Source organism: Theropithecus gelada, chromosome 20 (assembly GCF_003255815.1).
Source record: "Theropithecus gelada isolate Dixy chromosome 20, Tgel_1.0, whole genome shotgun sequence".
NCBI classification, from domain to species: domain Eukaryota; kingdom Metazoa; phylum Chordata; class Mammalia; order Primates; family Cercopithecidae; genus Theropithecus; species Theropithecus gelada.
The window spans coordinates 14562303-14585189 of NC_037688.1; the positions used below are offsets into that span (position 1 = coordinate 14562303).

Here is a 22887-nt window from a genome sequence, read left to right on the forward strand (position 1 = left end):
CAGGGCCTCACTCCTTAATGAGCACCACCACACCCTCCAAACTGCAGAATCCTCCATCACTGCTGCATGGGCAGCCAGAAGAACTTCTGCAAACCAGGATCACACACACTGCATACTGCTGGGAACATGCTGGGCATTTCCCTCCATGTCTCCAGTCGCTTTGATGTTCTGAAGTAGGCAAAGGCTGAAACAAATTCAGTTTGGGCTTGGGTGGAACTTCCAAACATTCAGAGCCAAGTCACAACAGGGAGCTCTCAGGGGTCAGCGAGAGTCCTGTCAGTGACATGAGGCAGAGCAAGCCTGATGGTTCCTTGTGGGGACGTGCTGGGCAGTGCTACCAAAGGTGTGTGAGCCACACCCTGGGACCAGTTCTGCTGATTCCTGTGTGCAATGCGCATCAGCAAAATATGTGCAAAGTTTGTGAATCTTTCATTTTCCTGTTATTTGTGTGTATACTTATTGAAATTTTTCCTGTTGAATATTAAAATGGTTTCTGTATTTTGTGTTTGATTTCCTTATATCTGTAGTTAACAGGATTTTGTTTACAAAGGTTTAGGCCTGGGATGGATGGGAATTAAAAAGTGTTTCTTCACTGTGGAGTGTGAGAAGCCCCGTGCAGAACTCAAGCAACTGAGGAGTTGGATTCCACCCTGTCATCACTTTCAAGCCGCAAATCTGATGAGGTGCCGAAGCTGCGCAGGGAAAACAGAAAATGAAAATGAGAGATGGAGAAGTTTCTGTGCCACATTTGCACATTTGACATGACCCGAGGCGATCACGCATGTCCCCCTGACCCCGTCATGTGATCCCGCACAGTGCAGTTCCATTTTACAGAAGATGGAGCTCAGGGAGGAACCGGGCTTGCCTCAAGGTACTCAGACTGTTAGGGGCTCACATTTCCATCAGAACCGTGTCTCTAAATTCTCAATTCAGTCCCCCACTCCAACTGTTATTTCCAAGCCACACACAGGAAAGGAGAGTCGAATCAAGTCAAAAGTGTTTTATTGTCATTCACATATTGAATAAAGGAAGAAACATAGCAAACCGATCAGCGTAGTTTGAAAAAAAAATCCAGGTTAGTACTGGTTGCTCTATTTATGCCTGGAAGCAGTGCTCTCCCAACATCAGGCACAGCAGCGGCACTTCTGTGACGAGCCTTTGCAGACACAGCCCTGGGCACACTTGGCACAGTCCACGGGGCAGCAGGAGCAGCAGCCTGGGGAAGAAGGGGAGAGTGAGAGGTCACAGCCGAGTTGACCAGGGACCTCTCTGTCTCAACAGCAGGCCTAGCTCAAGTTCAGACCCCAGACCCAGAGGATGCATTTTTAGGTTGGCACAGCTCTGTTCTGATGGTGCATTTGAGGTTTGTGTCCCAATAGAAAAAGTCTGCCCTGCCCCATCTGAGCTCAGAGCAGAAAGCCTGGAGAGGGAATGACCCAGCCAACAGGGGCGAAAGAAAACCAGATCCCAAGAGCATGCACTCAGGGCCAGCGTTGTGTTCCCTCCCAACCTTAGCCACAGCCCCAGATTCCTGGAGATGGCCCCGCACTCACTCTTCTTGCAGGAGGTGCATTTGCACTCTTTGCACGTGCAGGAACGAGCACAGGCACAGGAGGCACCTGCGGAAGAAAAAAAGGCAGTGAGCGGTGAGTAAGGTGCAGAAGGTACAGCGGTGAGTCAATGAGTGTCCAGTGCCCCCTCCTCTGTGCAGGGCCAGCCCTCAGAGCTCCTTTCCCACTCAGAGAAGTGGAACAGAAGCCCCATGTCCTCCGCCATCACGCTGGAAAGGGCAAGCACCCTCCTTTATATACCCTATCAGGAAGTTCCCAGCTCCACACACAGCCCAGGAAGACGGGGCTGGAGGCCAAAACCTTCTCTGATGAACTCTGAAGAGGCCTCCTGTCAGAGTCCCCCGCCTCTCATCCATCCCAGCTGCTCAGAATTAGAGCAGAGCATTGGGGCTCAGCCAGCAACCCCCTGACTAGATGGGTGACATGGAGCAGAACAGCCTTGATCCTCAGAATCCCTAATTCTGACTTACAAGCACAGAGGAGGGAAATGCTCGCAGGAGCTTGGCCAAGAGGAAAGCACTGGAAGAAGTAAAGGAGTTCCCTTCAACTCAGATCTCATAATACAACCTTCTCAAACCCAGGGACGCTGTGTACGGTGGCCAGGAATGGGCATCTCAAGGCCCAGAGCCAGGCGTCCCTTACCTGCGGTGCAGGAGCAGTTGGGATCCATTTGGAGCCAAGACAAGCCTGGAGTTCCTAGGCAAGAGATGAGAAGTCAGTAGGGCAGGTGGAAGGCGTGATGGAGCCCAGGAGCAGGCTGCTCCCTTTATAATCAGGGGAGGTGGCGGGGTGCAGAAGCCCTGCCCTGGCCCTTGCACTCACCCCTGCTGAATCTGCACTGCCCGTGATCGCTGGCTGGGCCGTGAGCAGTGGCCTGGCCTGACTCAGGACTGTCATCATCTTTACCTCCCCTGGATACCGTGTGCAAACCCAGCCCCGTGTTCAACTTCCAGGATCAGCAGCAGCGGGAGCATAGGGAGAGAGTTGTGTGCAAAGGACTGGTGGAGGTTGTGACCTTTGGATTTCCCCCCCTAGCCTGAGTCTGTCCCCACGTGGTTCCCTCAGCCACATTTCTTCTGTACACAGCACCAGGACAGAGACAGGGCTCTGTCTCCCTCTCTTCCATTCTCCACTCTTGAGAGGCTGAATGGGCACATTTCTCTGGGTAATCCTTTGCATAAATCTCTCCAGGGTCTCCCCACTGCCTAGCTGGCCACCCTACTACAGGATGAAAATTTGGAAAATGTGGGATGTCCCAGGAAGAGGGATCATTGAAGGTGACATACAGACCTTGGATGAAATTAGAAAGCAATTTCCTTCCATATTCCTATTACTCTACATAACGTTAATCCATGTTAGGCCCTGTTTAGTCACTTTCAATTTTGAGCCCTCACAGCAACCGAAAAGGGACATATATTCTATTTATGAACCCATATTCCTAATCTGGACAATGACAATACAAGAAGTTCAAGCCACTAGGCCAGGGTCAGAGGGCTGGGAAGTGGTACTGCTGGGTCTGAATCCTGTCAGCTTCCCAAGGGAGAGAAGTCAGTGATGAAGCTTCCCTTTGGCCTAGGTATGTTTATCTCTTTATTGCTTGATATCTTTAAACAAAACCAAGCATCAATGTCAGTCCTGGTAGCAAAACAGAGATGCAGAGGAGTATGAATCAGGAGAATTTGATGGTAACCTTCTGTGTGTGGAAGTTAAACTGATTCTTTTTTCAGTAGTGCTAATGAGTTTGGTTTTCATATAAATATATCTAAGGAAATAGGATATTTATTTGAAGAAAATAAATTTTAAAGAAAAATGTTGAGTCCCATATTGGTGCAGGTGGTAGCAGAACTGGCAGGCATCCTTCTATTTCTGCTAGGGGGACAGGGACTGTCTTGCTCATGGCTTTATATTTCTGGTGTGAATCCCCATTTTGTGGGAAGAGTGCAGGACCCTGTCGGGACCTCAGGTCAATCCTCATGTGGCTGATGAGAAAGACAGAGGACACCAGGCCTGGCTCTTTTTCTGGAGTAAAAATGTCAACTATGCTATTGTCTGAGCCCATTTGGGCTGCTATCACCAGATACTTTAGACTGGGTACCTTAAAACAGCAGAAATATATTTCCCTCAGTTCTGGAGGCATGGAAGTCCAAGGTCAAGGCACCAGCATATTTGGAGTCTTGTGAGGGCCCCGTTCCTCATGGATGTCTCTTTCTTGCTGGGTCCTCACATGGTGGAAAGGGTTAAACAAGCTCCCTCAGGCCTCCCTTATTAAGGACTAATCCCGTTCATGAGCACTTTGCCCGCAGACCACAGTCACTTCCCAAATGCACTACCTCTTAAAAGCAACACAATGAAAGTGAGATTTCAACACCTGAATATTGGAGGGACAGAAGCATTCAGGCCATAGCAGCCGTGAATAATAATAACAGCAAATAGTGGTTAATATTATAGACCACTGGTCATGTACAGGCACCATTCTGAGTTCTTAACATCCTTTAAATCATTTGCCTCTATGAGTCCAACCCTATTACAGTCATGTGTCACTTAATGAGAGGTATGCATTCTAAGAAATAGGTCTTTAGGCAATTTCATCATTGTGCAAACATTGCAGAAGGTACTCACACACACCTAGATGATACTGGCTACTACACACCTAGGCTGTCTGCTTTAGCCTATTGTTCTTAGGCTTCAAACCCATACACTGTTAGGCAATTTTAACACAATGGTAAGTATTTGTGTAGCTAAACATAGAAAGGTACAATAAAAATGCCATATTATAATCTTTATTTATTTATTTATTTATTTTTGAGATGGAGCTTTGCTCTTGTTGCCCAGGCTGGAGTGCAATGGTGCAATCTCGGCTCACTGCAACCTCCACTTCCCAGATTCAAGCTATTCTCCTGCCTCAGCCTCCCAAGTAGCTGGGATTATAGGCATGGGCCACCACGCCTGGCTAATTGTGTATTTTTAGTAGAGACAGGGTTTCTCCATGTTGGTCAGGCTGTCTTGAACTCCCAACCTCAGGTGATCCACCCACCTCGGCCTCCCAAAGTACTGGGATTATAGGCGTGAGCCGCCACGCCCAGCCTCATATTATAATCTTAAAGGAATCTTTTTTAGCTGAAGAAGTGATCTGAGACAGGGAACCTGATTTTCCTCAGGGCACTCAGAGTGTAAGGTGATAGCACATGGTCCCAGCACCCAGGTCTCTGGACTCTCAATGCAATCACACATACCAGCTCTCTTGAGCATGGGGTCCCCTATTTCCAAGCACACAAAGAAAACCAGAGCCAGAAGAAGTCAACAACTTTTATTATCATTCACATATTTCATAAAAGAGAGAAAAATACAGTAAATGAGTAATGGCTGTCTGGAAAAAAATGCCAAGTTTATATAGGTCGCTCTTTCTACATCTGAGAGCAGGGCTGTCCCGGCATCAGGCACAGCAGTTGCACTTGTCCGACGCCCCTTTGCAGATGCAGCCTTGGGCATGGCACAGCCCATGGGGCAGCAGGAGCAGCAGCCCAGGGAAGAAGGGGAGAGTGAGAGGTCACAGCAGACTTGACCTGAGACCTCCCTGCCCCGACAGAGGCCTGGCTCAAGCCCTGCCCCCAGCCCCAGAGGACCCTTAGTGCAGGCTGGCATTGCTCTGTCAGGAGTCAACTGGTGGATCTTTGGGGTGAGGGTCTTTCAATGAAAGAACTACCCAGCACAACCTATACCCAGGAGAGGACAGAAGACTGGAGAGGCAGTGACTGGGGCACAGGGACAAAGGAAAGCCAGTTCCCCAGAACCATACGCTTACGTGAGGAAAGTCCTGAGGTGTCAGGTCTGTGCTTGGCAAGTTAGCGCACGCGCATGCCCTCAGTTTCCCCATTTTAAGAATGAAAGTTGGAAATCAACTATCTTGTGTTTTTCCAGCTGTGATCCTGAATCTCTTGCCAGAAAGGGGATGTGGGAAGCTGGTCACTGTCCTGCTCCTGCCTGCTGAGCTCTGGGTTCCCTCCTCTGACTCTGCCCAGTCCCCCGATTCCCATGGAAGGCCCCACACTCACTCTTCTGGCAGGAGGTGCATGTGCGCTCTTTGCATTTGCAGGAGCCAGCACAGGTGCAGGACGCAGCTGCAGGGAAGAGAAAAAGGCAGTGAGTAGTGTGTGTGGTGCAGGGTTAGGAGCAGGCCCTCAGCATCCTCCTATTCAGTGCACAGGAAACCTGGTACCTAGTTCCACTCAGGCACACGGAAGCCTGGCCCCATCTTCTCTCCACACTGGCTCGGATGGGCAGGCGCCCTCTTTTTCATACCACATGGGGACTTCAGTGGGGAATCTTGAAGAAGCAATGTCTCCCACCTCCGTACTAGCCCAGGCAGCTCAAATGCTGGACAGAGCACTGGGTCCCAGCTCAGCACACCTCTGGCCTATCGGTGACCTGGAGCAGGGGCAGTTTTGAGCCTCATTCCCCTCGCCTTAGAAATGGGAGGCGCTGGGACAACGCTAATGTTCTTAGTGATAATAAAGGTACTTGGTAAGAGAAAAAGCACCAGAAGTACAAAGTAAAATAATCCACTTTAGGTAGAGCTCAAATGCACCTGCCTCCTGCCACAGGAACATTCTATCCTCTGGCATGAAATGGAGATCCTAAGGCCCCGAAACCCAGCATCCTTTATCAGTGGCGCAGGAGCACTTGGGGTCCATCTGGAGACCAGGTGAGGCTGGAGTACCTAAGCCAGAGGCTAAGAAGCAGGCAAGCCGGTGGGAGGCGGAACAGAGCTCAGGAGCCACCTCTGGCTTTGCAGTTAGGGAGAAGTGCCGGGCGCAGAGGCCCCGCCCCAGGTCTGGCCCCCGCTCCCGCAGTGTCAGAGGCGCCCTAGGGTTCAGGGCCGGGCTGTGCGCAACAGGCGGCCCGGTGCAGGTGGGCACCCTGGGCGCGGCCCTTTGACTCCTGCTCGCTTTGCAAGGGCTGTGCTCCTGGCGGTAGGCGGAGTCCCTACTATAATCCCGGCCTCCGGAATTTCCCGGGGATTGGGGTCCACTCCTGCCCCTGAGCGGTCCGGGAACCCAGCCTCAGGTGGTCGCGGTATCCCCAGCCCATAACCCGCACCAGTGACTTGAGCTTCGCCTCTGTGGGAGCCTGTGTGCTACCCCAGCCTAGTGCTCATGTCCCTAGATAGGACCCAGGCGGAAAGTGCAGCGAGGGAATTGTGTGCAGAGGACCAGCCTCCCATGTGACCTTTGTCTCACCTGCGTTGCCAGCCAAGTCCTTTGGCCATGTTCGTCTTGTTCACAGCAACAGAGCAGACACAAGGCTCTGCCTCCTTCCCTTCCATTGCCCACTCCTGGGAAGGTGATGGGCACATTTGTCCAAGTCCTCTTTTGCTTTAACTTCTTGGGGCTTCCCACAGCCTCGCTGGTCCACCAAGCCCAAAGATGGAGCTTCCCAAAACTTGGAATGTTCCCAAGGGAGCGATCTTTTCCCTGATGTGCTCACCCTTGCATTAAACTAAGAAGCATGAAAGGTGGTTGTTACTCTCAGAATTCTTAACTGTTACAGAGCTTTTAGTCTCAGCCAGACCCTGTTTAGTCACTTTGGCTATTTGAACCCTCACAGCAACCCTCAAGGGGAATACTCTTTATAAGAGCGTCTTACTAACTGGGCGGCAACACAAGGAGATAAATAATTAGCCCAGGACAGAGGGTGGAAGTGTTGCCGCGGGTCTCAATCCACTCAGCTTTTCAAGGCAAAGACATCAATAATGCAACTTCTCTTTGGCCTGGGTATGTCTTCAGCACCTCTTTATTGCTTGAAATCTTTAAACAAAAACAAATGTCAAGATCAATCCAGAGGGCAACAGAAGTGATACAGAGGGATATGTGTAATTGTGTGGCTACCTTCCATGTCTGCAAGGTGAGACTGATTCTTATTTTCAGTAGTGTCAAAGAGTTTGCTTTTTCTATAAATGCATTAAGGAAATATGATTGTTTAAAAGAAAGTGTTACGGAAAACAACAGCACAGGTGTTGGCAGAAATGACAAGAATCCTTTTGCATCTGTTATGCAGACAGGGACTGTCTTGCTCATGGCTTTACATATGCAGCGTGGATCCCTATTTGTGGATGGGGAGGGGTCCCTCTCTGGTCCACAGGTCATATGCTCATGTTATTGATGGGAACAACATGGGACATACAGCTAAGCCCACCAGGACTGGTTTATTTGTCTGGAAATATAAAATGTTCCTGTGCTATGAATAAAGGTAATAAAATCATAGCTATTACAGACTACTTGCTAAAGGCTATATTAAGTTCTCTATATGAATTAACTGATTTGTTCCTACCAGCCAGACCCTGTTATTATGCACAGGAACAGGGTAGGAGCCTGAACCACAGAGAGGTTGTGTCACCCAGGTATAAATGACACACCTGAAATTTACACTCATGCAATGTCATTCCTTCAACCGCCACCCTATGTCACTATGTCATGTAAAACACAAGGACACGAAAAACCTGGCACAGGGACAGCAGAGAGAAGAGTAATGAGTTGGTAGTCAATCTCTCTTCATAGCTCTTAACCTCCCTGAGCTTCAGTGTGCCATCTATCCAGTCAGGGCACAATTGAGTCAACTAACCAAAGGTCCTTCCAGCTAAGAACTGTGACAGGCAGAGCTCAGCATCCACTTACATGATGATCTGCCAGCTCTGGAGAGGGCGTGAGGACAGCTGTACCCTAAGTTCCTCTATACCTGTAGTGCTGGGTCATGTGACCTTGGGCAGGTTCTTAAGTACTCTGGAGGACAGTGTTCCCTGCATGGGGAGCCTCTGCACACACTGTCTCTCTGGCTTGTATGAAGATCAAATGACTTGAAGGGTGGGAAAGGCTTGTTCTCTTTCCAAATGCTGGAGCAGTGTCTTATGCTGGAGAATTGGTGCAGGAGGTCATCCACATATCCTTAAGACCAGATCAGCAAGACTCCAAACCCATTCCCAACTTCCAGTCCACAGTCATGCTTCCAAGGAACTGGACCTTTCCCAAGGAGCTTGATGGGATCTAACAGGATTCTCTGTCTGGGAAGTCCATGTGGACAAATGATTATATCAGCACTCTTCATTGAGTCCTAGCCAGGTCCGAGGCAACTATCACATTTCATCCCAATATAGAGATATAATCTTCTTTCTACAAATGAGTAAATGAAGCCTCAGAGGGGTTAAGCACCTTGCCCAGGTCACATAGCCAGTAAGGGATGAAGTGGGCTGTGAACCTGCTTGTGTGACACCAAAACACCCGTACTTTGCCCAGGCTGCTTTCTCTTCTTGTTTTATTTTAATTTTTTGTTTTACATAGAGAGAGGTTCTTACTATGTTAGCCAGGCTGGTCTGAAACTTCTGGCCTCAGGCAATCCTCCTGCCTTGGCTTGAGCAGAGCTTGATGTGAGCCATCGAAGTGGTGTGAGCCACTGTACCTGGCCAGACTACCTTCTGAAATCCCCTCTTCACAAAGCACCTTTAGTCCAGCATGGTGGTTACTCTTGGGCCAGGTGACTCTTCCACTTTAAATGACAAATAGCAATTCCCTCACCAAATAGCCAAATAACTAACAGTTGCCATGAAGTACAAGACACCTAGGGCCTTCCTCCTTCCTACTGAATATCACTGTACCTTAGAAAAGATGTGAAGCGTTAGTATTTTATTTTTCCTGTTATTTTGTTCTTCCTGTCTGTTTTGAGATTTCCTTGTTGAACATAAAAAATGAACATTCTCTTTTTATTTTTCACACTTATTCATTCTATTTTATCTCATCAAAGCGTAGGTCCATGACTGATTCCTGTACCCTCATATCATCTGGCATGATGCTCTTACATTTTTAGCTAGGAAACTGACCTGAGACGGGTGACCCGAGTTGTCTTAAGGCCCTCGACTTATAGGATGATCCCAGCTCTGCTGGGTCTGAGGTCTCTTATTTCAGGACACCCCTCAAAAAATTCAGAGGCAGAATAAGGCCAACAATGTTTATTATCATTCCCATATTTCACTTAAGAAAACAGACATAGTAAATGGGTTAGGTTTGTATTTAAAAAACAAACTAGGTTTGCAGGGGTTGTGTTATTTACATCTGGGCACAGGGCTGTCCCAACATCAGGCACAGCAGCTGCACTTCTCCGATGCCCCTTTGCAGACACAGCCCTGGGCACGTTTGGCACAGCCCACGTGGCAGCAGGAGCAGCAGTCTGGGGAAGAAGGGGAGAGTGAGAGATCAGAGCAGGCTTGACCAGGGATCTTCCTGCCCCAACAGAGGCCAGTCTGAAGCTGTGCCTCCAGCCCCAAAAGATGCTTAGTTCAGGATGGCGTTGCTCTGTCAGGAGATAACTCCTGGATCTTTGGGGTGAGGGTCTTGCCATGAAAAAGCTACCCACCCTTCCTATGCCCAGGACAGGGTAGAAAACCCAAGAGGGAGTGACATGCGCTTTGCAGTAAAAGGAGGGACAGTCTCCTAAGTAAGGGAAGTCCTCAAGTATCAGGCCTGTGCGTGGCCGGCTGGTGTGCTCTCTTGGTGTCCCCATGGTAAGAATAAAGATTGGGAATTAACCATCTCTAGTATTCTTCCGGCTGTGATCCTAAGTCATTTGCTGAAGCAAGGGGATGTGGGAAGTTCGTCATTGTTCTGCTCCTGCCTGTGGAGATCTGGGATCCTTCCTCTGACTCTGCCCAGATGCCAGATTCCCAGGGAAGGCCCCACAATCACTCTTCTTGCAGGAGGTGCATTTGTACTCTTTGCATTTGCAGGAGCTGGCACAGGTGCAGGAGTCACCTGCAAGGAAGAAAAAGGCAGTGAGCAGCGAGTGTTGTGTGCCTCCCATCCACCTCAAGCAGCCCAATGCTGGACAGAGCACTGGGTCCTAGTTCAGCACACCTTTGGCCTTCAGGGTGACCTGCAGCCGGGCAGTTTTCAGCCTCAGTCCTCTTGCATCAGAAATGGGAGGCACTGGGAAGACGGCAATGTTCTAAGTGGTGATGAAGGCGCTTGGCGGCGAGAAAGCTCGAGAAGTGCAAAGCAAAGGAGTCCACTTTAGGAAGAGCTCAAAATGCACCTGCCTCCTGCCCCAAGGGTGCTCTATTCTGTGGTATGAAAATGAAGATCCTAAGACCGGAAACCAAGCATCCCTTACCAGTGGCGCAGGAGCAGCTGGGGTCCATTTGGAGATCAGGTGAGGCTGGAGTTCCTAAGCCAGAGGTGAAAAAACAGGCGGGCCGGTGGGAGCCAGAACAGATCCCAGGAGTAGGCTGCCTGACTTTACAGTCAGTTTAGGGCGCAGGGTGTAGAGGCCTGGCCCCAGCTCTCACAACTGCCCGGCGCAGTGTCAGCGCCGCCCAGGGTTCAGGGCCGGGCTATGAGCACCAGGCGGGCGGGCGCAGGATCCTCCTTAACATGACTGGTGCACACTTCGGGGGCGGCCCTTTGGCTCACGCTCACTCTGGAGGGGCTGTGCTCCTGGTGGTACGCGGCGTCCCGCTGTAATCCCGGTCCTCCCGAATTTCCCGGAGATTGCACTCCATTCCTGCCCTGGGCGGTCGGGGAACCCAGCCTCAGGTGGTCGCGGTATCTCCACCCCAGTACCCCGCACCAGTGACCTGAGCTTCGCCTCTGTGGGAGTCCATGTGCTACCCCAGCCTAGTGCTCCTGTCCCTAAATAGGACCTAGACGGGAAGCACAGCGAGGGAGTTGTGTGCAGAGGACCAGCCTCCCATGTGACCTTCCACCCACCTGCATAGTCACCCAGGTCCTTTGGCCTCACTTGTCCTCTTCACAGCAACAGGCCAGACACAGGGCCCTGCCTCCCTCCCTTCCATTCTCCATTCCTGAGGGGGCGATGGGTATATTTAAGTCCTCTTTGGCTTTAACTTCTTTTGGGCTTCCCGCAGCCTAGCTGACCCACCAAGACTAAGGACATCCAAAGCTTGGGAGGTCACAAGGGAGGGCTCTTTTCCCTGATGTGGTGACCCTCCATTAAATTAAGAAGCAGGAAAAGCGCTTACTTCCCTTTCAGAATTCCTGACTATTGCAGAGCTTTTGGTCTCGGCCAGACCCTGTTTAGTCACTTTGGCTACTTGACCCCTCTCAGCAACCCTCAAGGGGAATACTCTTTACAATGGCATCTTACTAATCAGACAACGACAACACAAGGAGATAAGTAACCAGCCCAGGACAGAGGGTGGAAGTGCTGAGGCAAGAGAATAGGCTCTGGTGGCAGTGAACCTAAAACTGACTCACAGTCTTTCTAGAACTAAACCAAAAGGAAAACCCCAACTTTCCCCACCCAAGTAACAAAAGGACCAGAGGCTACTTCGTTTGCAACCCCTCTCCCCTTTGTCTGCATGGCAGTTGAGAAATTGAAAGTACCTCTGATTTCTCCCTTATGACAACCAACTGGGCTGGCCTTGGACTACCTCTTCATTTGCATAGGAGTAACTTTGTAACTTCACTTCAGCTTCTAATTGGTTGCTTTCTGCCATCAGTCAGATAGGGAGCCACTACTTCATGTACATAGGGTGTACACTAAATAACTAATGGGAAACCTCTGGAGGATATTTAAACCATAGAAAATTCTATAACCAGGCCCTTGAGCTACTTGCTGGGGCCAGCTCCCACCCTGTGCAGTATACTTTTGTTTCCAATAAATCTCTGCTTTTGTTGCTTCATCCCTTCCTTACTTTGTGCATTTGTCAAATTCTTTGTTCGAGGTGCTGAGAACCTGGACGCCCTGCGCTGGTAACTGTGGTGCTGTGGGTCTCAATCCAGGCAGCTTTTCAAGGGAAGGAGGTCAAGGGCAAAGCTTCCCTTTGGCCTGGGTATGTCTTCAGCACCTCTATATGCTTGAAGTCTTCAAACATAAACAAATGTCCAGGCCAATTCTGAGAGTGACAGAGGGAGGTATACGTAACTTTATGGCTACCTTCCATATCTGCAAGTGGGACTGACTCTTTTTCTCAGTAGTGTGAAAGAGTTTGCTTTTCCTATAAATATATTAAAGAAATATGATTACCGGCCGGGCGCGGTGGCTCAAGCCTGTAATCCCAGCACTTTGGGAGGCCGAGACGGGCGGATCACGAGGTCAGGAGATCGAGACCATCCTGGCTAACACGGTGAAACCCCGTCTCTATTAAGAAATACAAAAAACTAGCCGGGGGCGGTAGCGGGCGTCTGTAGTCCCAGCTACTCGGGAGGCTGAGGCCGGAGAATGGCGTGAACCCGGGAGGCGGAGCTTGCAGTGAGCTGAGATCCGGCCACTGCACTCCAGCCCGGGCGACAGAGCGAGACTCCGTCTCAAAAAAAAAAAAAAAAAAAAAAAAAAAAAAGAAATATGATTACCTAAGAGAAAATGTTAAAGAAAATAACAGAGCAGGTTATAAAACAGCAGAAATGGCAGGAATCCTTTTGCATCTGTTATGCAGACAGGGACTGTCTTGCTCATGGCTTTATGTATCCAGTATGGATCCTTATTTGTGGACTAGTGGAGGACCCTCTTTGGGCCACAGGTCATGCGCTCCTGTTATTGATGAGAACAACATGGGACACACAGCTAAGCCCACGAGGCCTGGCTTTTGTTTAGAAGTAGAAAAATATCCCTATGCTATGAATAAAGATTAAAATCAAAGCTATTACAGACTACTCAACACAAGCCAGGCACCATTTTAAGTTCTTTACATGTTTTAAGTGATTTGCTCCCACCAGCAGACTCTATCATTATCTCAATTCGCAGTTGAGGAGACTGAGCCACAGAGAGGTTGTGTCACTGTCATATAAACGATACAGCTGGGATTTGCACTCATGCATGCTGACTGCATCATGGTGCCCTCAACGACCACCCTATGTCACCGTGTCATGTAAAACCCAAGGACACTGAAAGTCTGGCACAGAGACGGCAGTGGGAAGGGCACTGAGCTAGCAGTGTATCCCTCTGCATAGCTCTGTGACATCTCAGCCTCAACATGCCATCGCACCCATCAGAGGCACAGCTGCACTCACTGACCAAGGGCCCTTCTAGCTCTGAATTGTGACAGACAGTTCTACAAAGGAAGAAATGGGACTCAGAGAGGTTGAGCAACCTGCCTAGGTCTCACAGCCCAGGACAGAGGTGGTGAAGTGGGCGGTTCAACAAGACTGCCCTGACCCTGATCCCCATGCTCTTTGCATAGGCTGCCTTCTGGAATGCTTTCTTCAAAAGGGGCACCTGCAGGCCAGCATGGTCCTGATTCCTGGGCCGCTTGACACCTTTTCTTCTTTGAACATCAAATAGCAATTCCCACAACAAATGGCCAGAGGAACTAATTGCTGCCATTAATTACAAGTTACCTGGGGCCCAACTCCTTCCTAGTGAACACCACCACAATTTAGAAACTGCATAATAGGCCATCACCTCTGCATAGGCGACTGAAAGGACTTCATCCAGAACTAATCCTTCTCTGTACTCCATCTTGCTGGGAGGATCCTGGGTAATTTCCCACACTCCGCCAGTTACTTTGCTTGCCTGAATTAACCAAGGGCTGGAATTGAAGGAGGAACAGATTTCAGCCTGACCTAGGGAGAAACTTCTGAAGTTTCAGAGCCAAGTCACAACATGGAGCTCTCAGAGATACTGAGAGTCACATTAGAGACCCTGGAGAGGCCAAGACTGATGGTTCCATGTGGGGATGGCCTGGCTGGTGCTGTTGAAGGTGTGTGACCCACATACTGGGGCCAGTCTGTGAACTGTTTCCAGTCTGAAATATACACCCTAGAACAAATGTGTAATTTTATTTTTCCTATTTTGTCTTCCATATATTTATTGAAATTTTCCTATTCAATATAAAAAATGAATTTGGTGTTTTTTTCTTTTTGTCATACTAATAGATTTTATCTTACCAAAGCTTAAGTCTGTAACAGATTCCTGTGGCATTATATCACCTGTCACCATGCTCTTACATTTCTATTTAAGAAACTGACCTGAGGCAGGTGCCTATTTGCCTTAAGGCCCTCAGTGTGTAAGGTGATAGGACAAGGTCCCAGCACCCAGGTCTCTGGATCCTCAATGCAATCCACCATCCCAGCTCTGTTGGGTATGGAGTCCCCTATTTCCAAGGCACACAAAGAAAACAGAGCCAGCATTAAGTCAACAATTTTATTATCATTCACATATGTCATTAAAAAACAATACAGTAAATGGGTCAGGGTTGTATGGAAAAAATTCCATGTTTGTGCAGGTCACTTTTTCTACATCTTCCAGCAGGGCCTTCCCGACATCAGTCGCAGCAGCTGCACTTCTCTGATGCCCCTTTACAGATGCAGCCCTGGGTACACTTGGCACAGCTCACGGGGCAGCAGGAGCAGCAGCCTGGGGAAGAAGGGAGAGTGAGAGGTCAGACCAGACTTGACCGGGGACTTCCCTGCCCTCAAACAGGCCTGGCTCAAGCTCTGTCCCCAGCCCCAGAGGACACTTAGTTCAGGATGGCATGCACTGTTGGAGATGGGCGATAAGTGGCAGATCTTTCCAGTGAGGGTCTTCTGTGAAAAGCTTCTTATCCACATCTGAGCCCCAGACCTGGCAGAAGGCTGGAGAGGCAGTGACTGGGGTTATCAAGGGCAAAGGAAGGCTGGCTCCCCAGAACCATACACTTAGGTGAGGAAAGTCCTTAGGTGTCATGTCTGTGCTTGGCAGGCTGGTGCACTCTCTTGGCCTTAGTTTGTCTATTTTAAGAATGAAATTTGAAAATCAATCATGTCTAAAGATCTGGCTCTGATCTGGAATCAGTTGTTGGGGAAGGGGAGATGGGAAATTGACCGCTGGCCTACTCCTGCCTGCTGAGCTCTGGGTTCCTGCCTCTGACTTTGCTCAGCCCCAGATTCTTGGACATGGCCCCGCACTCACTCTTCTTGCAGAATATGCATTTGCACTCTTTGCACGTGCAGGACTCAGCGCAGGTGCAGGAGCCACCTGCAAGGAAGAGAAAAAGGCAGTGAATTTGATAAAGACAGCAGCAGTTGGTCAACAAATACTCCCAGCTGAGTGCATTGCCAGGCCGGATAGATAGAAGATAGCTCATGTTCGACTCAGGGCACCATGAAGCCTGACCTTACTTCTACCTCTAGAGGCTAGGATGGGTTTTATGTCCTTAATCCTGAAAAGGCAACAACCCCTGTCTCCCATCCACCCCAGGAACTGCACAGTGTACTGGGGCTCAGCCTAGCAGCCCCCGACTACCTGAGTGACATGGAGCAGGAGAATTATGAGCCTGAGTCCTCTCGCCTCTGAAATGGGAGGTATTAGAATAGGAATGTTCTAGGGGTGATGAAGGCGCTGAGAGGAAAAGCACTAGATCAATGAAATAAATGGCTCCACTTAACTAGAAATCAAAAAACACCTGTACTCCTAGGGGCATCGATCCTGTGGCGGGGAAATAGGTACCCTAAGGACCAGAAACCCAGGATGCCTTACCAGTGGAGCAGGAGCAGCTGGGGTCCATTTCGAGCCGTGGAGAGGTTGGAGATCCCAAGCAAGAAGTTGAGAGCCTATAAGGCACACGTGGAAGGCGTGGTGGAGCCCCACAGCCAGCGGCTGCTTTAATAGTCAGGGGAAGAGGGCCGGGAGCAAAGGCCCCGCCCCGCTCTTGCACCCGCCCCGATGAGTCCGCCCCGCCCGAGGTCCTGGCCTGGGCTGTGCGCAGTAGAAGGGTCAGGCGCACAGTTCCCTGAGTAGCGCTGGGTGCCGACCGCGGGACCACCCCCGCCCCCCGCTTTGGCGCACCGCTAACGGGCTTTGCGCCCGGGGTACGCAGTCTCCCCGAGGTACCAGCCGCTTTTCCCAGTTTCCCCAAAGTTGCCTTCCACCCTAGTCCCCGCGCGTTCCGGGAACCCAGCTTGGCGTCTAGTCAGTCTCCCCTCCACCCCTCGCATCGTTTTCAGCTCGGCATGTCCAGAAGTCTGTGTGCAGCCACAGCCTCCCGCTCCCGCTCCCGGATCGGCGGAGTGCGGAGTGGGGACCGGGCGGTAGCGAGCGAGTTGTGTGCAGAGCCCCTGCCACCAATGTGATTTTCGTTTCTCCTCGCCCGCGCCTTGCCTGTCCCTGTCCACACCTAGGTGCCTCGGACCTGCTCCTCCGTACACATTAACACGGGGAACACGGGTCGGCCTCTCTCTCGCTTCCATTCTCCTCTCCTGAGAGGATGTGGGGGCACATTTATCCAGGACCTCCTTTGCAAATAAACCCCCATGCTCCCCACAGCCTAGCCAGGCTCCCCACTACCGGTTGGCAGTTCTGGACATGTGGGAAACCCCAAAAATGAGACGATTTCATGTGATGTGCTGACCCTGCTTTAAATTTAAAAGCAAGATGGGGAGGTAGCAGGAAGCTGTAGTCCAGGCTACTTAGGAGGCTGAGGCGGAAGGATCACCTGAGCCCAGGAGTAGGAGTCCTGCCTGGACAACACAGGGAGTCAACGTCTCTAAAAAAATAAAATTAAAAAGCAAGACAGCCAGTTATTTCTCTTCAGTATACCTGACTAAGGCATAACATTGAGTCTATACCTGTCCCTTTCTAATCACTTTCATTCATTCACAGCCAGCTGTGGAGTGACCCACCAGAGGAAGAACTCACCCTTCACTACGGGATGGCACCAAGCCATTCTTTAGAGATCTGTCCTCAACCCTAAAACCTCCCACTAGGCCCCACCTGCAATATTGGAGGACACATTTCAACATGAGATTTGGCAGTAACAAAATGTCTAAATCATAGCCCTCATGTAGGATTCAAGAAACTAGGAACTTGGGTTCCAGCACTATAGCCACTTTGAAGCCCAAAATCCAAGTGGATCTCAAGTTGTGGAGGAAAATCAGAAAATAAAAATAAGGGGTGAAGTTTCTGTGCCACACTGGGAATGAGACAAAGCGATCATGTATGGCCCCCACAGTGCAATACCATTTTACAGAAGTGTAAACTCAGTGAGGTAGCCTGGCTGGCCTGAAAGTTTTCACATTATTAGTGGCTCATATTTCCATCCAGAGCCTGGTATCTAAACTCGTGGTTTAACCCCCCACCCAAGTCCATTTTCTGTAAGACACACAGAGAAGACCAGATTAAGATTCAAGTCAAAATTGTTTTATTGCCATTCACATATTTAATATAAAAAGAAATGCAGAAAATGGCTCAGGGTTGTATTAAAAAAAAACCCAGGTTGTGAAGTTTGCTCTATTTACATCTGGGAGCAGAGCTCTTCCCACATCAGGCACAGCAGCTGCACTTCTCCGACGCCCCTTTGCAGACGCAGCCCTGGGCACACTTGGCACAGCCCACGGGGCAGCAGGAGCAGCAGCCTGGGGAAGAAGGGGAGAGTGAGAGGTGGCAGTAGACTGGACCAGGCACCTCCCTGCCCCAATAGCAAGCCTGGCTCGAGCTCAGACGCCAGACCCAGAGGATGCTTTTTTCGTGTGCCACAGCTCTGTTCTGAAACCACAGATGGTACAGTTGGGGTTTGTGTCCCAAGAGAAAAAGGTTTCCCTGCCCCATCTGAACTCAGAGCAGAAAGCATGGAGAGGGAACGACATGGACAACAGGGGCAAAGGAAGCCCAGTTACCCAGAATCAGGCACTCAGTGTCAGCTTTGGCTCCCAACCTTAGCCACAGCCCCAGATTCCTGGAGATGGCCCCTCACTCACTCTTCTTGCAGGAGGTGCATTTGCACTCTTTGCATGTGCAGGAGCCGGCGCAGGCGCAGGAGACATCTGCAGGGAAGAGAAAAACGCAGTGAGTGAGATGCAGAAGGTACAGCAGTGGGTCAATGAGTCTCCAGTGCCCTCTCCTCTGTGCAGGGCCAGCCCTCAGAGCTCCTTTCTCACTCAGGACAGAGGAATAGAGGCCCCATGTCCTCCCAACTCACACTGGGAAGCGCAAGCACCCTCCTGTTTTACCCCACCAGGAAGGTCCCTGCTGCACACCCAACCCAGGAATACTGAGACTGCGAGCCACAACCTTCTGTCCTGAACTCTGAAGACTCTATGTCTCTAGCCCCCCATCCACCCTGATTGCTCAGAGCCTGGAGGAGAACATTGGTGCCCAGCCTGCAGGACCCTGACCAACTGAGTGATGTGAAGCAGGACTGCCTTGAGCCTCAGTATCCTTAACTCTGACTTAGAGGCCCAGCGGGGAGGGCAATGCTCTCAGGGGCGTGATCAGAAAGAAAGCACCTAAGGAAGTAAAGGAGTCCCCTTCTGCTCAGAACTTAAAATGCGACCTCCTCAAACCCAGAGACCCTCTGAACTGGGGCTGAGAAATGGGAAACCCAGGGCGCAGAGTCGGGCTTCTCTTACCAGTGGCGCAGGAGCAGTTGGGGTCCATTTCGAGCCGCGGTGAGGCTGGAGATCTTAGCGAGAAATCGAGAGACAGCAAGGCGCACGTGGACGGCGTGGTGGAGCGCCACAGCCTGGGGCTGCTTTTGTATTCAGGGAAGGGGGCCGGGCGCAGAAGCCCTGCCTGGCGCTTGCACCCGCCCTGCTGGGTTCGCGCCGCCTGCGGTACTAGACTGGGCTGTGCGCAACAGAAGGGTCGGGGGCACCATCTACAGAGCTCCGCTGGGGAAGCGCCGCGGAACCGCCCCTTTGGAGCCGGTTCGCGCAGAGGGGCAGTGCGCCCGGGGGTACGCCCTGTCCCCGAGGTCCTGGCCGCCTTTCCCAGTTTCCTCGAAGTTGCCTTCCACCCTCCTCCCTGCGGGTTCCGGGACGCCAGCCTTGGCGACGGGAGCGTCTCCACCCCACCCCTCGCCCCGCCGTTTTCAGCTGGGCCTGTCCCAGAGTCCGGGTGCAGCCCTCCTGCTCCCGTCCCCGGATCGGCTGAGTGCAGAGCGGGGAGCCTGCGGTAGCGAGCGAGTTGTGTGCGGAGCACCCGCCACCGATGAGGCTTTCGTTTCTCCTCGTCCCCCCCGCCTTGCCTGTCCCTGTCCACACCGCGGTCCCTCTGACCCGCTCCTCCATACACAGCAAGACGGGGAACACGGGTCGGCCTCTCTCTTCCGTCCATTCTCCTCGCTTGAGAGGATGTGTGGGCACATTTGTCCAGGTCCTCCTTTGCAGGTAAGTCTCCATGCTCCCTACAGCCTAGCCGGCCACCTCCACTGCCGGCTGGCAGTTCTGGACATGTGGGATGTCCCCAAAGAGAGATGACTTCAGATGACATGCAGACCCTTCTTTAAATTAAAAAGCAAGGTGGGGAAGGTGGTGGAAAGCTGTAGTCCCACCTACTTAGGAGGCTGAGGCGGGAGGATCACTTGAGTCGAGGAGTTCGAGTCCTGCCTAGTCCATATAGCGAGTCACTGTCTCTAAAAAAAAAAAAAAAAAAAAAAAAAAAAAAAAAAAAAACAAGACATCCAGTTATTTCTCTTCAATATACCTGACTATTGCATGACATTGAGTCTACACCAGTCCCTTTTTAATCACTTTCATTCTTTGAATCCTCACAGCAATTCTAAAGGGAAATACTAATTATGAACCCGTTTTGCTAATTACGGGACTGCACAGAAAAGAGTAACTGGCTGGTCGTCACAGAGGTAAACAGTTGTGCACTGATTTAAATCCAGCCAGCCTCTTAACGGGAAGTGTCCATGATCAAGCCTTCCTTTAGCCCAAGTATGTCGTCAACACTTCTCTATTGCTGGAAATTTTTTTAAAAACAGGGGCTGGCCCAGTGGCTCACACCTGTAATCCCACACTTAGGAAGGCCGAGGCTGATGGATCACCTGAGGTCAGGAGTTGCAGACCAGCCTGGCTAACATGGCAAAACCCTGTTTCCACTAAAAATACAAAAATTATTCTGGTTTGGTGGCAGTCGCCTGTAATCCCAACTGCTCAGGAGGTTGAGGCAGGAAAATCACTTGAACCAGGGAGGCAGAGTTTGCAGCTTGGGCCATTTCACTGCAGCTGGGTGAAGAAGGTGAAACTCTATCTCAAAAAATAGAGATGAAAAACCCCCAAATAAACAACAGGAAGCTACCAGCTCTATGACGGACAGTGGCAAAAGCGATCCATAAGTGTAATACACACACACACACACACACACATATTAATTTGGGGCTATCTTCCATGTGTGTGACAAGATTGATTTTCACTTTCTCTGATAGAAGAGTTTGATTTTCATAAAATATGTGGATGAAGGTATTGATCAGTGTAAAATATTAACTAAAAAATGATGCAAGTGGTAACAGAAAGGGCAGTCATTCTTCTGTATCTGACATGAAGCACAGAATCTTGCTCATAGCTTTATAGCGCTAATGTTGATTACAATATTATGGGAACACTGAATGGCTCTCTTTGGACCACAGGACATGTACTCATGTGGCAGATGAGAATAACAGGATACACAGTTGAGCACTCCAGGCCTTTGTGTGCAAATAAATAAATATCCCCTATGCGCCATAAAATGATCAAAAAAAGCAACAGCTAATATTATAGACCCCACACCACTCACACCATTCTAAGTTGCTTGTAGGCATTAAGTTCTGGGCTGGGCTGTGCGCTGCAGAAGGGCCAGGGGACCCCTTTGGCGCCGGTTCACGCAGAAGGGGCTGTGTGCCTGCGTCCCTGAGGTCGCGGCTGCCTTTCCCAGTTTCCTTGAAGTTGCCTTCCATCCACCTCCCTGCGCGTTCTGGGATACCAGCGTTGGCTTCACAGGCGTCTCCTTTATACCTCCATAATACAGAGGTTAGTCTTATGCCCCTTGTGCAGTGGAGGAGACTGAGCCATAGACAGGTTGTGCCATGCAGCTAAAAGTAACAGAGGTGGGATTTGCACTCATGCATGCTGACGGCAGCATCATACACTCACCCACCACCCTCTGCCACCAAGTTACATGAAGGATAAGGACATGGAAAACCTAGCACAGGGGCAGCAATAGGAGGTGCACTCTGTGGACAGGAATGTCCCCCTGCACAGCTCTGTGACATCTCTGGGTTTCAGTTCTCATCTGTCAAGCCAAGAGCAACATTCGTTCATGCCAAAGAGTCTTTGTGTCTTTGAACTGAGATAGGCAAGATTTAGCATCCAGTGGCATCATAATCTACCAGCCGTGGCCAGGGCCACAGACCAGGTGTAGCATAGGTTCATTCTTCCCTTGACTTCTGAGCTATGTGACACTGGGTAGGTTACTTAACTAATCTAGAAGACAACATAAGCACTCCGGGCCCTGCATATTTGCTGTCCCAGTCTTGAGGCCTGTGGCTCTCATTCCGGAGGTCGTGTGATCAGATGATATGAAGGATGGGAACAGATTTTATGTCTGGTCAAATGTAGGGGCAGCATCTTATTGAAAAGCACTTTCCGCAGAAGGTCGTCCACACTGCTGGCAGGGTCAGCCAGGTTGCAGTCCCATTCCCAGCATCCAATTCACAGCAGTGCTTTCAAACCCATAAGATTTCTCTTAGCTTTGGGATTTAACAGGCTTCATTCTCTAAAAAAGGCAGTGTAGAGTGAATGATCATCATTGCTACTGTTTATTAAACCCTAGCCAGGGGCCAGATTATGCTGTCATTTAATCGCTGCTTTGAGATATAATCTGGTTTCTACAAATAAGGAACTGGAGGCTCAGAGAGTTTAAGTGATGCAGTCAGGCCACACAGCCAGTACATGGTGAGGTGGGCTGTGAACCAGGACTACCTGACACCAAAACCCGTGCCCTAGGCACAGGCTGCCTTCTGAAGTCTCCTCTTCACAGGGAAGCAGTGGGCAAGCGTGCTCCTGACCTCCAGGACAGAAGGATCATCTTCCTCTTTGATTGAACATCAAATAGCATTCCCTCCACATAGCCAGGGAAACTGATTGTTGGTTTTAATTACAAGTCAGCCAGGGCCTTACTCCTTCCTACTGAGCACCACCACATCCTCCAAACTGCAGAATCCGCCGTCATTTCTGCATGAGCAGGCGTGAAGCATTTCATGTGGAACCCATGATCACACACACTTCATTTTGCCAGGGACATGCCGGGCATGTCCTTCCATATTCCCAGTGACTTTACTGGTTGGAAGTAGTCAAGGGCTGCAATTTGAAAGAAGGGCAAATTCAGCCTGAGTTTGGGAGGAATTTCGAAAGATTCAGAGCCCAGTCACAACAGGGAGCTCTCAGGGTCAGTGAGTGTCTTGTCAGTGACACTGGGCAGGCCAAGCCTGATGGTTCCTTGTGGGGATGTGCTGGGCAGTGCTGCTCAAGGTGTGAGAGCCACACACTGGGGCCAGTTTGCTGTTTCCTTTCTTTTCTTGTTTTGAGACAGGGTCTCAGTTGCCCAGGCTGGACTGTAGTGGCACAATCGTGGTGCACCA

The 22887-nt window shown here is 50.3% G+C and overlaps 4 protein-coding genes across 5 annotated transcripts; all 4 read right to left on the reverse strand.

Annotated features, from left to right (window-relative positions):
* Nucleotides 1-985: 985 nt before the first annotated feature.
* LOC112614629 (metallothionein-1B-like) lies at nt 986-5633 on the reverse strand. Of its 2 annotated transcripts, XM_025371339.1 has the most exons (4): nt 5511-5633; nt 2214-2267; nt 1554-1619; nt 986-1216 (listed from the first exon to the last, which is right to left on the reverse strand). In XM_025371339.1, exons 2-4 carry the CDS (start codon nt 2239-2241, stop codon nt 1125-1127), a joined length of 186 nt encoding a protein of 61 aa, XP_025227124.1. In that variant the 5' UTR covers nt 2242-2267; nt 5511-5633; the 3' UTR covers nt 986-1124. The 2 variants fall into 2 exon arrangements, with proteins under 2 accessions (XP_025227124.1, XP_025227123.1); XM_025371338.1 differs by lacking the exon at nt 5511-5633 and having other exon boundaries at nt 2214-2299.
* Nucleotides 5634-9552: 3919 nt separating this feature from the next.
* On the reverse strand, nt 9553-10784 carry LOC112614632 (metallothionein-1E-like). Its single transcript, XM_025371341.1, has 3 exons — nt 10725-10784; nt 10301-10366; nt 9553-9785 (listed from the first exon to the last, which is right to left on the reverse strand). The coding sequence occupies exons 1-3, from the start codon at nt 10750-10752 to the stop codon at nt 9694-9696; spliced, it is 186 nt and encodes a 61-aa protein (XP_025227126.1). The 5' UTR covers nt 10753-10784; the 3' UTR covers nt 9553-9693.
* Nucleotides 10785-14700: 3916 nt separating this feature from the next.
* LOC112614634 (metallothionein-II, hippocampal-like) lies at nt 14701-16123 on the reverse strand. Its single transcript, XM_025371346.1, has 3 exons — nt 16029-16123; nt 15462-15527; nt 14701-14927 (listed from the first exon to the last, which is right to left on the reverse strand). The coding sequence occupies exons 1-3, from the start codon at nt 16054-16056 to the stop codon at nt 14836-14838; spliced, it is 186 nt and encodes a 61-aa protein (XP_025227131.1). The 5' UTR covers nt 16057-16123; the 3' UTR covers nt 14701-14835.
* A 1542-nt stretch (nt 16124-17665) lies between these two features.
* Nucleotides 17666-19402, reverse strand: LOC112614627 (metallothionein-1E-like). The gene is made up of 3 exons (XM_025371335.1): nt 18896-19402; nt 18245-18310; nt 17666-17902 (listed from the first exon to the last, which is right to left on the reverse strand). The coding sequence occupies exons 1-3, from the start codon at nt 18921-18923 to the stop codon at nt 17811-17813; spliced, it is 186 nt and encodes a 61-aa protein (XP_025227120.1). The 5' UTR covers nt 18924-19402; the 3' UTR covers nt 17666-17810.
* Nucleotides 19403-22887: the final 3485 nt, after the last annotated feature.